Raw genomic sequence first — 14,998 nt, 5'->3', positions numbered from 1 at the left:
AGGACAACTGCAACGGAAACAGCTGGATTTCGAGGAAAAGGCATGCAATAATGTCTGGCCTTAGAGAAGGGAGACGTCAAAGCGGCAGCTGAAAATCTGGCCGGAGCTGACAATAATGTTTCGCCTCAGAGAAGAGAGATGCCAAAGCGGCAGCTGAAAATATGGCCGGAGCTGGCAATAACATCTCGCCTCAGAGAAGGGAGACGTCAAAGCGGCAGATGTACATCTGGCCGGACCTGGCAATAATGTCTCGCCTCAAAGAAGAAAGACGCCAAAGCGGTAGCTGAAAATCTGACTGGAGCTGGCAATAATATCTCGCCTCAGAGAAGGGACACGCCAAAGCGGTTGCTGAAAATCTGGCCGGAACTGGCAACAATGTCTTGCCTTAGTAAAGGAAGATGCCAAGGCAGCAGATGAAAGTCTGTCTGGGATCAGCAATGAAAAAATAAGCCTCAACAGAGGAATTTCAAACAACGGATGAAAACTCGAGTTGATATTTAAATAATTTTATATGTATGCATTTATCATTATTCTAGTATAAGTAAAAAATTGACGTTTAAAAGTTAAACTAGAATTGAATTGCAATATTCGTTGAAGAACTGGTTCGCTGAACAACTGATAAGTTGAATATGATCCAATTAAGCGTAAGCCACGACACCCGGACTTGGTTATCTCTATCCTCGAAACAGTAGCGAGGACTTCAGTTCCCCAATCTAAGAAGTAAAAATTTAAGAAAAAGTGTAAAAAAATCATTTCTGGAGTGAACATATAGCCTTTCCAGTACACTTGGTGTACGAGAAAGGCAAAAATGTACAATTGATTTCAGCTCCATTTTATGCGCATGTGACGCCCGAGCCTTCCAAATAAACAAAGAAGTAAAAAAAAATTAATAGAATCAGTAGTGTTAGGAATGCCAAGTGTACTGAAAATCATATGACAAAGATACAAATTCGCAAAGGTCTATGCTCTAATATCTATGCCCTTTACTATTCCAGAGTCAGCGTCCGCCTGGGCGATCTCGAGTGTAACACGGTGTCGGATAACCGATGCAACTCACGCTTCCAGGACTTCGCGATCGATCGTCTGATGCCTCACGAGAACTACGACACACCGAAGTACGCAAACGACATTGCCCTGGTAAAGCTGCTGCAACCGACTGAGGTCTACAACATCCTGAGTCCGCTGTGTCTGCCGATGGACCAGTACTCCAGCTACGGTAGAAACCTGACTGGAAAAACGGGAATCATTGCCGGGTGGGGATCCACCAGTAATCGTCAGTATCCGCGATCACCCTTCCCGAAATGTAAGAACCTCCCTAACCCTCTCCAATCTATGTTCTAGGAAACAACTCCCCAAGCCCGACGCTTCAGTGGCTCCGGCTGCCGATCGTGGACACCGCCCAGTGTGCCACCTCCTACGCTCGCTACAGCGTCAACTCGCGCAATCCGATCATCGTTTCGGGCAGCCAGATGTGCGTCCAGGGCCAGGAGAACATGGACGCCTGCCAGGGGGACTCGGGCGGTCCGCTGATGAACGAAGCCATCTCCAGCCGGGATCGGTTCGTACTGCTCGGTCTAGTCTCGTTCGGGCCCCGCACGTGCGGGGTGTCGAACTTCCCGGGGGTGTACACCCGGATCTCGTCCTACATCGATTGGATCCAGCGGCAGATTCAGCTGTAGATGCGGATCGATCAATTAATCGTGCGCCGCGCTTTAGTCGTTTAAGTTTAGGAACCAAATTGTAAATAGTTATCTTTTATCAAATTCGAACGGAAGTTTATCGCAGAGATATGTGGGAGATAGATAGGGAAGTCCACAATAAACATAAAATGTGACTGAATAAATGCTGCTGTTTTATGCGTACTGTGAGATCACATACATACCGGATGACCATAGTTATTGAATGCAACACATCAGGCATTTTAGTCAAATGTGTTTCAATAGGGTTAAAATTGATGGAGTAATTTTAAGATAAGGCAAAGTTTATGTACAACCCCGTATCATAGAAGGGTTTCCGATTAGAGTTCCTCTTGAGGATTCCCTCGAAGCTATTTGGTATAGAGCCTGATACAATTTCAAAACGGAAAATGTAATAGAAATTAAGAAGAAAGAAACGATAAAAAAGCAAAACTATTGGAATAATCACGTCAGCTTTATTGTTGTTCGTAATAGTTATCTAAAATCTCACAAATCGCGTCTCACTGCTCCAGCGTTGCCTCGATCCAGTCCACATACTTCGCCACATTGGTATACACTCCGGGCCATCCTTCCTGTCCGCATGGCGTCGGTCCAAACGAGACCAACCCCACCAGGTACCAGAACTGCACGTTGGCGTTCGTGGCCACTCCCATCAGTGGGCCACCGGAATCGCCCTGGCAGGAGTCCTTGCCCGCTTGTCCTCCAGCGCACAGTTGACGTTCGATCAGGGTAACGCGCTCCTGCTGATACACCGAGTTACACTTGCCCAGGGCAATGCCGTCGACGCCGACTTTCTGTTTGACGGTGCTGAACCGTGCCGTGGCCGTCCTTCCCCATCCGGCGACCTGGAACTTCTGGCCAACGGTTTCCCGTGCCTTCAGTTCGGGCGTCCGGGGCAAACAGATCGGCTTGATGAAGTCGGTGTACTCGACGCGTTGCTCCAATCGGAGCAAGGCGATGTCGTTGAATTGCTCTAGGGTTTGAGGGTTGTAGTCTGGGTGCGGTATCTTCCTCTCGATTACTACGTCGATTGGATCAGGCGAGCAATCCACGTCAACTCCGACACCTTCGCAATCCTGATCGGTCGATGTGTCCCACTCTCCAAGACGGACTTCGGCACTACGGAAAATAGGATGGGTGATGAATATAATATCGACGATAGTCAGCTAACACGAGATCGTATGTAACGCAATTTAAGTATACTGTGGTAATTGTGTTAAGACAGAGGTTCCCAAACGTTTTCTATTGTTTTGGGAAAACTTTGCTGAACACTCTTATTGAGAAATTCTGAAGACATTCAAGTGCAATTCCAGGGTGTTCATTCGACTCTATGACATTTTCCCGACCCCCCCGAGTATTGCTTTTCCAAATTACACATTTTATATTATCCTAAATGAAGAAAAGTCATGTCATTCATCCTGGAATGAACTATTTTGATTGATAAACCCTTATTCTGCCTTTAATAGAACCTGCCTAAATGGAAAATATCCGCTATTATTTGCTGTGAAAATTTTCAAGTATAGCATATCAAGCTCCTAAGACCCTTTGCAAAAATTGGTTTCGGATAATACGACCGTAAAAATTACCTAATGTGGTCATGTCGTTCCTTCATATGACAGTATAACTTGAAAGAACAGCCTGTGATTAAGAGAAGGGAAAATCTCTGCTGAAATTATTAACAGTTGCGACGCCAACAAATTCCTTAAATTAATATCTAGAAATAATAGCCTATGTTTGAAAGAAGGCTACATATCTAATGATCACATAAGCTACAATTTAAAAAGTTCCTAAGTAGTAAGACCAGAAAGAATAACATATGCTCAAAGAAGGATTTTTTTTTTTGTTGAAAATGTGGTGAACCACATGCTGCCCAGATAATTACCCAGAACGAGTATCCAGATATGCTTGTGTACTAGGGCTTCCATTCCCGGGATGGATTTCCCGGGAAATGAAATTTCCCGGGATTCCCGAATCCCGGGAACCAAATTTTTGAATCCCGGGTTTCCCGAATTTCTCGGGATTTTTTCTACTGTCTTTTTTGTCAAGTGTTGAAGGGCCAATGTTAAGTTGCGAGTCAATTATTGATTTACCCGGCTTCTTGATTAACGTTCGTCAAATCACATGACCTCTATGCAGACGTTATTTACTTTGATGTTTTTATATAATTCAAGCTGATCGAAAAGCTTTTGCAGATAATATCCTCTTATTCATATGAAGGCATTGAAACTGGTTTCAACCGACGATGCTTCATCTCCTTAATACTGCTTCAAAGTATGGAGTTCATCCTATAGTGCCAAAAGGAACAACCCTTGCATGTAAGACGCAATACAGTCAGAGTCCTTTTTATAGCTGACTTTCTACAAGGTCGTAGTGACTGCCCAACTATTTAGGAACAAATCAATTTGTACAGTGATACATAGATCATGGTGCAGCAACGTCATACAACGCGTGCTAATTAGACGATCAGATAATAGCACATTTGGAGCCATTATTCAGCTTGGGATTTTACCCTTGTTTAACTTCAGAATCCCTCGCCGAAGTTTTTTTTTGTTTTTTCTTTGGTAGTTAGTATTTATAGTCGTAAGATATAGGGCACTGCATGGAATTCTCTCCTTCTCTTTCACTCTTACAGAAATTTTGTCAACAACAAGGCCAAGAAACTTCAAAATCCCATACAAAATCAAAACAATGCAGTGCCCTTTAGTTATATTTTTTGTATCGGGTGTTATGTACTCTTGGTTTGTGTTCGTTAAGTGTGACAATGTGAATTTTGGTAATAAATCGATTAAATTGAGCATTGTTTTGGCGGTTGTATGCCAGTGGATGTAGCATAAAAATCAATAAACAATTAACTCTGTTTAGCAAAACACGTTCATGTATTTAAAATGCATTGAGGGTAGATATGAACCTTCTTATTGTGAAATTTTCAGATTTGTGCACATTCTTTAACAGGATAAGCAAAAATATGATATCTGATTACCAATTATCTTTAAAATAAATACATTTTTCGCTTGAAAATAAAATTTCCTTATTTCCCGGTGTGGTGCTTCTCTCTTGACAGTTATACTGATAATGATAATTCCAAGAGCTCGGCCTACTCATCGAGCTGCTAAACTACCACACCCGGGATCCCGGGAAATCCCGGGAAATGGTTATATTTTTTCCCGTTTCCCGGGAAGCTGAATCCCGGGAAAATTGGAAGCCCTATTGTGTACAAATCATTCGGAGTACATATTAGGGCATTCGGGATAATGGAATTCCTCCAGAATATTCTTCAAATTTCTTCAAGAGTTCCTAAAAAATCCTCCTATAATTCCTTAAAAGAAACCTCTAAAATTCCAATCAGGGATTTCTTCAGAAGTTCCAGGAGGAATTTCAGAAGGGGGATTCAAGAATGGCTCTAGGAGTTTTATCAGGGATTATCTCAGAAGATTACTCAGATATTCTGACAGGAGTTCCTTCAGAGATTCTTGCTGCAGATTCAGTAACCTCCAGGAGATCCATCAGCCTCCACAAGTTCCTTTAGGGATTTCTATAGGAGGTCCTTCAGAGATTTTTCCTGGAATTCGCGCAAGAACTCTTGTAGAATTCCATACAGGGATTTTTCCTGGCGTCCCTTCAGGAATCTCCCCAGGAGTTTCTTCAAGGATCTCTACAGGGGTTCCTCCAAAGATACCTCCAGGAGAATTCAGGGATGTCTACTATGAGCTCTTTCTGAGATCTCTTCTGGATTTTTTTCAAAGATCCTTCCCGGAACTCTTTCAGGGATGCATCCTGGATACCCTTCAGGGCTTACACCAGAAGTTCAGTAATTTATCCATTCAAGGTTCTGCGGACCCTTCGCAGACCCTTCGGTTCTGCGGATCCTTCGCAGAGTGCAGCACTAGAGACACACAGCCATGGACCGAGTAGACTAGATACGATTCCTACGTACAGCAGAAGACACTCAGGCCTTAGTATGACCGGTAAGGTAAGTAATCCTTCAAGGATTCGTCCATGAAATCTTTCAGAAACTTATCGTAGAATTTCTTTCTGGGATTCCTTTTGAAATTCAAGTTGCCCCACTGAGATTTTCATAGATTCTTCCAGGAGTTGCTGTAGGGTTGTCTCTAAGAGGATCCATCCATCCAGGATGAATCCTGAAGTTTCTTCGAGGATTCCAGCAGTAGTAGTTCTTTCAGGGATAGCTAACTTCTGGATCTCCCCAAGAGTTCCTTCAGGGATCTTCCCAGTAGTTCTCCTGCAGAGTTTCTCCCAGGAGGATTCAGGGATACCTCCAGGAGTTTCATCAGGGATTCCTTCACAAGTACCCTCAGGTAGGTCGACAGGAGTTTCTTCGAAGGTTTTCTCCAGGAGTTACTTCAGAGCATCTTTTAGGAAGATTCAAGGATGCCTTCAGGAGGATGCCTCCAGAAATTCATAAGGAGGTTCAGAGGTTAGTCTAGGAGTTCCTTCCGGTATTCCTACCGTATTAGCATGAGGATTAGTCCAGGAGTTCCTACAGAGATTCCTCCAGGATTCATGTAGATTTTTCTTCAGAGATTCCTTTTGGAATTTCTTCAGGGATTCGTCTAAAATTAAATCAGGGTTTCCTTCATAGATGTCTCCAGGAGTTCTATTATGGATTTCTCCAGAGATATTTCTAGGAGCATTCAAGGATACCCCTAGGAGTTTCAGGGATTTCTCCAGAAGCTTGTTCGGGGATGTTTGCCCAAGTTCCTACAGGAATTAATCCAGGAGTTCCTTTCAAGATTCCTTCAGAAGTTTCTTTAGGGATTCCTCATGAAGTTTTTTTTTTTTTGGGGATTCTTCATGAAGTTCTTTCGATGATTTTGCCAGGAGTTTTCAGGGATGCCTACAGATTCTACAAAAAATCTATCAGGAATTCCTATATGGGTTCTTTCAAGGATTTCTTCATGGCTTTAGTCAGGCATATCTCTAGAATTTCCTTGTTCTTGTAGAAACTCCTTCAGGAATTCTTTGGGGGGATTCCTCTTTATTTTTTTTTCAGATATTTCCCATCGAGATTTGATATCACGCAACGGGTTTAGTTCAGTTTCTTATTTGGCTCTTCCGTCAGTGCTAGTCCGCAAACTGGATCACTAAAATGACAATAAAGCCGGAATATCTGGACCGATTTGAAGCATTTTCAATAATGGGAACAACAATGGGACCTGGTGTTCACGTGATGGTAAACATTTTGTACACACAGGCATCATGAGCATACAGGGTATCAATCAAAATTTCGGTTTTTGGAGTGATCATGTAGCTTTTCGATACACCTAGACCTAGTGTATCATTCTGCTTGCCTTCACAATATACAAACGCATACAATGGCAAGCAGAGAAATTCTATCTATCAATAAATGGAAGTGCACAAAGAACACTAAGTTGAAGCGATGACAAAGTCCGCCAGCTAAGAGTTGTGTGCTTAGCTGGTAGTGCAGCCTGGTCACTGTTGTCCTTCTGACTTCAGCTAGATTGAGGAGGTACGTCTCGAGTGTCTGTTCACCAAGGAGATGCGGCTCAAACAGCGTCTGTTCTGGCATCCAGCGGCTGAGTATGAAATGCTCCTCCACCGGAAGCTATACCTAAGGTGGCAGCCCCACCACAGTGGATAGGGGACCTTAGGCCAACAACCTACTGTTTCCGAAACCCAAAAAAACCGTTACTGAAACCGAAAATGAAAGATTACGAACTGATTCAACGGGAACAACTTTTAGCGTGAAACAACGGACAAGAATTAGAACTTGGAATGTATTAACCCTAGCCCAGCAGGGTAAACTGGCACAACTAGTCAATGAGGCATGCCGTATGAAGCTTGAGATCCTAGGACTGAGTGAAGTCCGTTGGCCAAACTTTGGAGAACACAGATTGGCGTCGGGTCAAATTCTGCTATACTCTGGCCTACGAGGTGAACACGCTCCTCGCCACCGTGGAGTTGGTTTCCTGCTCAGCGCTCACGCCCACGCTGCGTTCATGAAGTGGGAACCTATCAATGAAAGGATAATTTCCAGATTCAGAACACGGGTTCGAAACCTTACCATGATCCAATGTTACGTGCCAACCGATACTGCCGCATTGCGAGACAAAGAGAACTTTTACAGCTAACTGAATGCTGTCGTGGACAAGACTTCGAGTGATATCAAGATCCTCATGGGCAACTTCAACGCGAAGGTTGTTTCCGACAATTCGGACTATGAGCACGTCATGGGATGCCATGGTCTCGGAGAAGAGAACCGTGCTACGGATATTCCAGAAGGTGGAAGCGTAGAATATCAATGGAGCGCCATCAAGAACGCCGTCATCGCCACCGGCGAGAATAATTTGGGTAAGCTACGCACCCGGAAAGAGCAGTAGATCACAGATGATACTTGGAGGAAGATAGAGGAGCGAAGGAACTCTAAAGCCACGATAGAGCGAGCGAAAACACGAGGAGCCACAGCCGTAGCTGTAAATTTCCGCACTACAGATTCGGCCGATTGCTGCAAAATTGCCTGTTCGTGTCGCTGACGACCGACGACGTGCGCGTCGCGACGTCGCGAAGTCGCGATGTCTGATGCAGCGCGAATATTGTTGTCGCGGTTGGGTCGCGGGGTTCGATGATGCGCGAATGCTGACGATTTGCATCTCTGCGCATAGGGTGCTAAACTGGTATGCCACAGTAGCCTGTCAGCGTTATTCGGCTCTCGAGAAGTAAGTGAAACGCTCATGTAGGGTATTGGTTCCCTTATTAAGCATGTGGCTCCCATTTTCATCCTACTAAAAACAAAGGAATGAAGCGCTATTTGTTTTGTTTCTTATTTTTGTATTTTTTGTTAGAAGTGAGCACGCATGAAACACAAAAGAACGGAATAAATCGGTGCCGTAATCGCTTGTTCTCGGATAGGATGAAAATGGGAGCGTGAGATTACTGATGGCACTCGTACCCTAGATGGGACAAAAGAGCGTGGGCCCTAGCCGACAAAGGCGAGAAAGCTGCAAACACCGGCGACATCCGGCTCCTCTACGATGTTTCACGTTGCCTTAGTGGGACCAAGATGAATGCTACGATGCCCGTGAAAGACACGTCTGGACTGACCAACCCGGCGACCAGTTGAAACGCTGGTTCGAGCACTTTGGAACCCTTTTTCAAGTGTCGGCCACGTCACCAACACCTTAGCATGATCCGCCAAGGGTTCAACGCATTACCCATGTCAACACCGAAGCTTCATCAGTGCAGGAGATAGAAAACAACCATCCGTAGCATGGAATCGAACCGGGCCCCTGTTGGAGGTGGCACACCCTAGTGCAACATCAACGTGGTGGCGATGGCATGCGTGACGGTGCGGTTTCTAATGGCAACACAAGTTTGAATTTATGTCGTTGATATGAAAAACGATCGCAGCAACCTGGTTACGTTCATGTACTGTTTGTATGTTGAATTTGAATATATAAAAATATTTCTCTTTGCGTCCAGTCTTGTAGTAGTAAAGACGTGTTTTCATTTTGCTCCCGAACCTGGTTCAGACTCTGCTATTCCTCGAACAGGTTATTGGCCCGGCATGTATGACCCGCCGAATTGAAAAGCAGAAGCCGTTCTTGAAAATACAGCTCAGGTTAGAAGTTCCCTGTTTTCCGGAAGCTGTCTGAAGATGGAGTGGGCACGGATCGTGGAGCTGACGAGCACGTACTACTTTTCGATGCCAAGCACGACTACGACACTGGGACAAAAGGTAACGTTCTTAAAGCAGATTACAAACCAATGCGGTGACGAGGATATGGAGATCTGGCGAACATCGAGAAGTTGTAAGTCCGACTTGAGAATTCAGGATTCGAATTGAGGGAGTGCTTCAAGGTGGCATTGATTTTGCATGGGTTGTCGGATCCGTTTAATTCGCTTACCACGACTTTGGAGGCCCAGGACGAGGAGGAGTGGACACTCGATGTAGTGAAAGTAAAGCTCATCTCATCGGTGAAGCGGAAGAGCAGCGGCAGCATAGAAGCAATACTGACGATCATGCGTAGCGTTGGCGGATTATTTGCTCTGAAGGTGATGAAAGAGGATTCCGAGGGCCTGGCTGTTCGGAAACTTCGCCGTAAGCATTACCGATTCCATTCACTGTGAATTGAAAGGGACATCAGCAGCGACGAGGAAACGGATGAGATTGTCATGACATATTTTAAGGTTGCGATTCCACTTCAGAGGAAGAGTGTTAAAAGCGGCACATCCTAGTGAAACATCAATGTGATGACAGTAGCGATCGTGACGGTATAGTTGATAAAGGCACACGTTTGAATTTTACTCGTTAATGTAAGAATCAATAGCAGAAACCTGGTTGCTTTTATGTACCTTTTGTATTAATTGGATGTCAAATAAAACTTCCTCTTTGCGTTCAGTCTTGTAGTAGTGAAGACATGTTTTTGGTTTGCTCCCGACCCTCCGAATTGAAAAGCAGAAACCGTTCCTGAAAATACAGCTCAGGTTAGAAGTTCCCTATTTTCCGGAAGCTGTCAGAAGATGTAGTGGGCACGGATCGTAAAGCTGACGAACACGAACTACGAAGCGTGGTGCTTCTGCAGTGTCTTCAACCACAGGTTGTACAGACAAAAAGAAAATCAATACTACCTGTTCAACGACATAAGTTGAACCTTCATCCTGCTCTAACCCATGCCTTTGCAAATGGGTAAGTGCAGGGTGCAGCAACTTGAGCTAGTTCAACCTACGTCGTTGACTATTACCCGATTAGGTGAGAAAATCTAATAAATAACACATTCAGTTATCAATAATTGAATTACTGAAGAGCAAAAACTGATATTGGTTTGAATGAGATAAGAAATAAAACATCAGAAATAATATCAAAAGCTAGTATGGAGAAGTACTCAATAATAGCTCGTACAAGATCAAAACAATAGCAGACAAGATTTGTCGACCATTATCTTGAAAAATAATAAAAAAATGCCAACTTCCAGCATCGAACCTACGACCTTTCACGAGGATTCACAGGCGGCGATGCTTACCACTTATCTGCGGTTCACTGTTGTGAATATGATGGCAACAAGAGCATGAGGTTCTTCGTTTCCCCAGCTCAGAAAGGGGCATATGTCATTTCACCAACATTGAGCTATTTCTACGGGTGTGTGTTTCATTTCGTGCAGAAGAGCTAAATTTGTTGATAAGCATTGGCGGAGCCAGCATTTTCTTTCTTCTTACTCACTCTCCTAAAAGTACACGAGAAAGAGAAAGATGGAAGAGGAGGCAGCTTGCCCCCTCTTTCATCTCGCTCTTTCGCTTGCATGTTTGGGAGAGTGAGCCAGAAAAAAGAAAAAGCTGGCTCCGCTGATGTTGATAAGTAGACATTTTCAGATAATTCGACAAGAACAAAAACTGATAGCATATCATTTTGAGTTATTGGAGTGATATTCTTCATTTTTTTTAAATAACACATCAAAATCACATCTAGCTATAACAGCAAAAATCGTTCAATTTGAGATTTGATTTAGATATTCTCGCAAGTATTCTCGTCTGCCCGGATATGCTGCAGAACCCGCGAAATCTCAGATAAACCAGAGGGATTTTTCGTTAGACAAAAAGTTTCTCCAGACTGGTAAAAGAAACACGTAGATGTGATGAGAGCCTTGTTAAATATCTGTCAAGATACTTGACGACAACAACGTACATATAACTGAAATGCAACAGTTTCAGATTTTTTTTCAAGACTCGTGGAGCTCTACTGGAAAAACCAAGTTCAGAGAAGCCAGCATTTCAAAGCAGATGTTTTTAAAACTTATTGATTTCATAAGACTTGTTTGAATGCTTTTGAAAATCAAAAATATCCATAGGGTCTGGGACCATTTGGGCAGGAGCTTCTATTTTAGGCACTTGCTGCTATAACTCAGTCAATTTCAAAACGATTGACTTGAATTTTTGAACATGGATAGATACTGTGCGTATCTAATCGTGTCTCAAAAATCAAGTCAATCGTTTTAAAACTGACTGAGTTATATTAGCAAGTGCCCAAAATAGGTGCTCCTGTTCAAATGATCCCAGACCCTACCATAGGAAGAAAGTGCAAAAATTCTATCAGGATAAACACTGTAATTTCCATTGTAACAACTCTGAAATTCCAAGCAAAACATTTTAGCATCCCAACAAGAAATATGTGTATATTATATACTGCTATTGTTTAACATTGTGGTCTTGTAAAAAGCATAATTTTGTAACATGTGGATTAATGATCATCATTAAACACACGTTAGTCATTACTATAATGACTAGCCTAATGACTTATTAATACACTCCTGTTAATTTTTTGTATTATTAAAAACAAAATTAACGTTGAATAGTTCGTCATTGAAATCATCGTCACAGACAAACAGACGTAACACCTTGAACGATTTTCATGGAAATCCATCGCCCAGTTTACACTACCACCACCTGGTGGAAAAGTTGCACGAATCACTGTGTTGTGCAATATCGCCAACAGAAGGCGCTAGTGTGAAACGTCAAACGCATAGAAAAACTATGCGCGCGCCTCTGGTTGTGAAAGCCACAACTATGAAAATTTAAAATGTTCGTTGAAAGCGTAGTCGATGGAAATTTCGCAAGTGTTACGTCTGTTTGTCTGTGTCATCGTCATCATGAAACATTTGAAAGCAGTTTTTTTTTCGTTCAAAACAGACGTCTTTGCTATGAAAATATATTCATTGTACTCCACATGAGGAATATAATGTAGTGAATTTATTTTCATGGTCGATGTTTTGATTTACAGCGAGAAAACTGCTTTTTATTTTCCGAAAAATGATGACGAATGCTTGAGCCTTAAGATAACTTTTTGAAAATTGATCAAGAAATAAAAATGTTTTTACAGGTAGCGAAATATTGTCGTGAACACCCTTTACGTACACATCCGTATATAAACCAAATTTGCGTTAAACTGACACCGAATCCGATCTCGTATTATTCGTTAATGTTCTGAAGTCCTGAATACTCACAGATTCCAAGTCGTTGGAATATCCTTGCCATTGACACAGTGCGACGCTGTCAATACGTAACGATTGTTGATGAGCACTCCTCCACAATGAAATCCAAATACGTTGTTCGCTACATGTTCGCCATCGCACATACATAGAACAAAACGATACCGTTATTAGAAAATCGAATTCTATCGTGCCTCCGATAATTATCGACTTACGTTTGGCATACTTAAGCAGCGCCAGCCAGGGGAATTCATCGATCTTTGTGTTGACTCCTCCAACGATGCGATCACTGGTCTGTACACCACACACTCCAACCGGCGGCAGTAAGGACTCGCCAACTCGCACCGGAGTCTCCAGAGGATCACTGCAGCATACCAGTGGGTGATTCTCCTCCCGAGACCATCCGCACTGACTCTGGCTCAGGTATACACGATCCTCCGCTAGTAGAGGCTTCTTCTTAATCAGAGTGAACAAGGAATCACACGATCGCAGCAGTATACAGTTCCCGGCTTTTCCGTCCGGCCCGATACATGTTTGTTCTACAATTTGTACAAAAGCAAAGATCTTCTTACATAATTGACGCATTTGGAAGAACCGGTTCTTCTAATACAGCGGAAACCGAAGCGAAGTGATATCACGTACATTTTTTGATAACCTTCGATCTTACCGCTGCGGTAGAAAGTACCGAATAGAAATTACTTACGGCCATGCACCGCTATCGTCACAATAAGTAGCAAAAGGCAGCTACTCTCCAGTAACCTCATTGTTCCTCAAAAATTGCAAATAGTCAGCGACTAGAGAGCACCATTGGGCTCCCACAATGCAGTTCTACGTAGAATATCGATAAACGCTTCCCCAATAAGATCAACACTCATACACACTATAACTGGAATTACTACTGGCAGCACGCACGATCGAGTAATATCAGCTCCGTTTGGCTTCGCGAACCCGACTGGACTGCTTGCTACTGATCGCCGACCGGGTGGATGGGATCAGTTCAGTTCAGAACAGAACAGAAGGCCGAGATGGGTTTAGTTACCTGCGATCGCGAGCGCTGATGACGATGATGATGACTTGACTCGCGCATCGCAAACTCTCTCTCGCGCGCGCGCATCTATGTAGGGAATCCCGCGCCCAATCAAACAAACAAGTCTCCGAAAATCTCGCGGTTGATTTGTGTTATATAGGTACTATGGATGGCTGTTGCAAGGTGTGTTGTATTGTGTAGGAAAATCACACAACTTTTAAATATTGACTCATCCATCTCTCGCGCGCTCGGACGACGGCGATGATGACACTGCGATCATCATCCAGTTCCGAAATGTACGATCGTAGGTATGTGCGCATCACGGCTGAATAAAACACAGGGAATAGGTAGTCCCGGTCCAGTAGGCATTGCTTTATGTCGCGCGGTCGTTGTTGATTGTTTTCAACGGTTGCTAAGATTCGTTCCAGCAGAATACGAACACCGTTCTTTTTTATTCCAATGATTCACGGTGGGAGGAAAGGTGGTCAAAATTGGAATCGAAACACATTCATTGATCGATCATTTCCATCCTATCAAATCAAATCAAATTAACCAGATATAGGGTCATGAACAACCTAGATTTGAACCAGCCTTTCTAAAGAATGAAGATTAACTATTTTTGGTTTGAAACTATGTTACTCCACATTAAAATATAAAATTAGTAGATCTGAGTTTCACGCCTATTCGCCTCTTCGTGAAGTTTTCGTTCCAATATTTGTTATTTCATTTACAGTTAAATGGTTTGTACTTTTGTCTTAAAATCTGCATTAGTCAAATTGTTTTAAATCGTAAAAAATTAGTAAACATATGTATCATAAAATCATCCATCTTTATGTCCAGAAACACCGGTTGCTTTATGTTAACTTGAACTTGATTCGCTGTATACCTTCGCCCATACCCGGCTCTTCTGCAATCTGGACTTAGGATGACATGGGCAAACACTAAGTTCGTTGCAGAAAAACCGGTCCGACCACCTTGCGCTCTCAGTCAGGTTCGGGCATTGTGGTATCATCTCGGCGAATCTGATTATGAGATGGGGTTTTTGTTTACATACAGTCTGCCTTTACGACCCGAATAAAAATGGCTTATGTTATAATCAATACCTATTTGCGGTAGCATGATTGATTTCAATTTACGAGCTATAAATACGGATATCTGAGTGAATCGCGGGCACAAATTTCCCGGAATTCAAGTCTAGTTCCTTTCACTGTGGCGTCTTACATTTTTAAACTGTTCAAAGCTATTTAACTGTAGAGGATAAGGACGGGAGTTTCTTGAAGGATGGACGTGATATTTATTGAAAGGTGGAAGCAACA

The 14,998-nt window shown here is 43.0% G+C and overlaps 2 protein-coding genes across 2 annotated transcripts in view; one reads left to right on the top strand and one right to left on the bottom strand.

Moving 5' to 3' along the window:
• The window catches only part of LOC109424826 (CLIP domain-containing serine protease B9), a 38,970-nt gene extending 36,968 nt beyond the window's left edge, over positions 1-2,002 (top strand). Inside the window, exons 4-5 of the mRNA XM_019700018.3 lie at positions 996-1,273; positions 1,342-2,002. Of these exons, the coding sequence (XP_019555563.2) occupies positions 996-1,273; positions 1,342-1,679 (616 nt within the window). The 3' untranslated portion in view covers positions 1,680-2,002. The remainder of the gene's footprint in view (positions 1-995; positions 1,274-1,341) is intronic.
• A 128-nt stretch (positions 2,003-2,130) lies between these two features.
• LOC109424827 (serine protease easter) lies at positions 2,131-13,786 on the bottom strand. The gene is made up of 4 exons (XM_019700019.3): positions 13,359-13,786; positions 12,871-13,194; positions 12,671-12,779; positions 2,131-2,816 (listed from the first exon to the last, which is right to left on the bottom strand). The coding sequence occupies exons 1-4, from the start codon at positions 13,417-13,419 to the stop codon at positions 2,198-2,200; spliced, it is 1,113 nt and encodes a 370-aa protein (XP_019555564.2). The 5' UTR covers positions 13,420-13,786; the 3' UTR covers positions 2,131-2,197.
• Positions 13,787-14,998: the final 1,212 nt, after the last annotated feature.

The sequence above is a fragment of the Aedes albopictus genome, chromosome 1 (assembly GCF_035046485.1).
Source record: "Aedes albopictus strain Foshan chromosome 1, AalbF5, whole genome shotgun sequence".
Taxonomy (NCBI): Eukaryota; Metazoa; Arthropoda; class Insecta; order Diptera; family Culicidae; genus Aedes; species Aedes albopictus.
The sequence above is the reverse complement of the archived record's forward strand: the minus strand, read 5'-3'. Positions and strand labels throughout refer to the sequence as shown.

Coding starts and splice junctions, on each gene's coding strand:
- LOC109424827 (XM_019700019.3), bottom strand. CDS start 13,419: ATGAGGTTACTGGAGAGTAGCTGCCTTTTGCTACTTATTGTGACGATA. Junction 13,195..13,358: donor GACGATAGCGGTGCATGGCC/GTAAGTAATTTC, acceptor TACAAATTGTAG/AACAAACATGTATCGGGCCG. Junction 2,817..12,670: donor ATTCCAACGACTTGGAATCT/GTGAGTATTCAG, acceptor TATTTTCCGTAG/TGCCGAAGTCCGTCTTGGAG.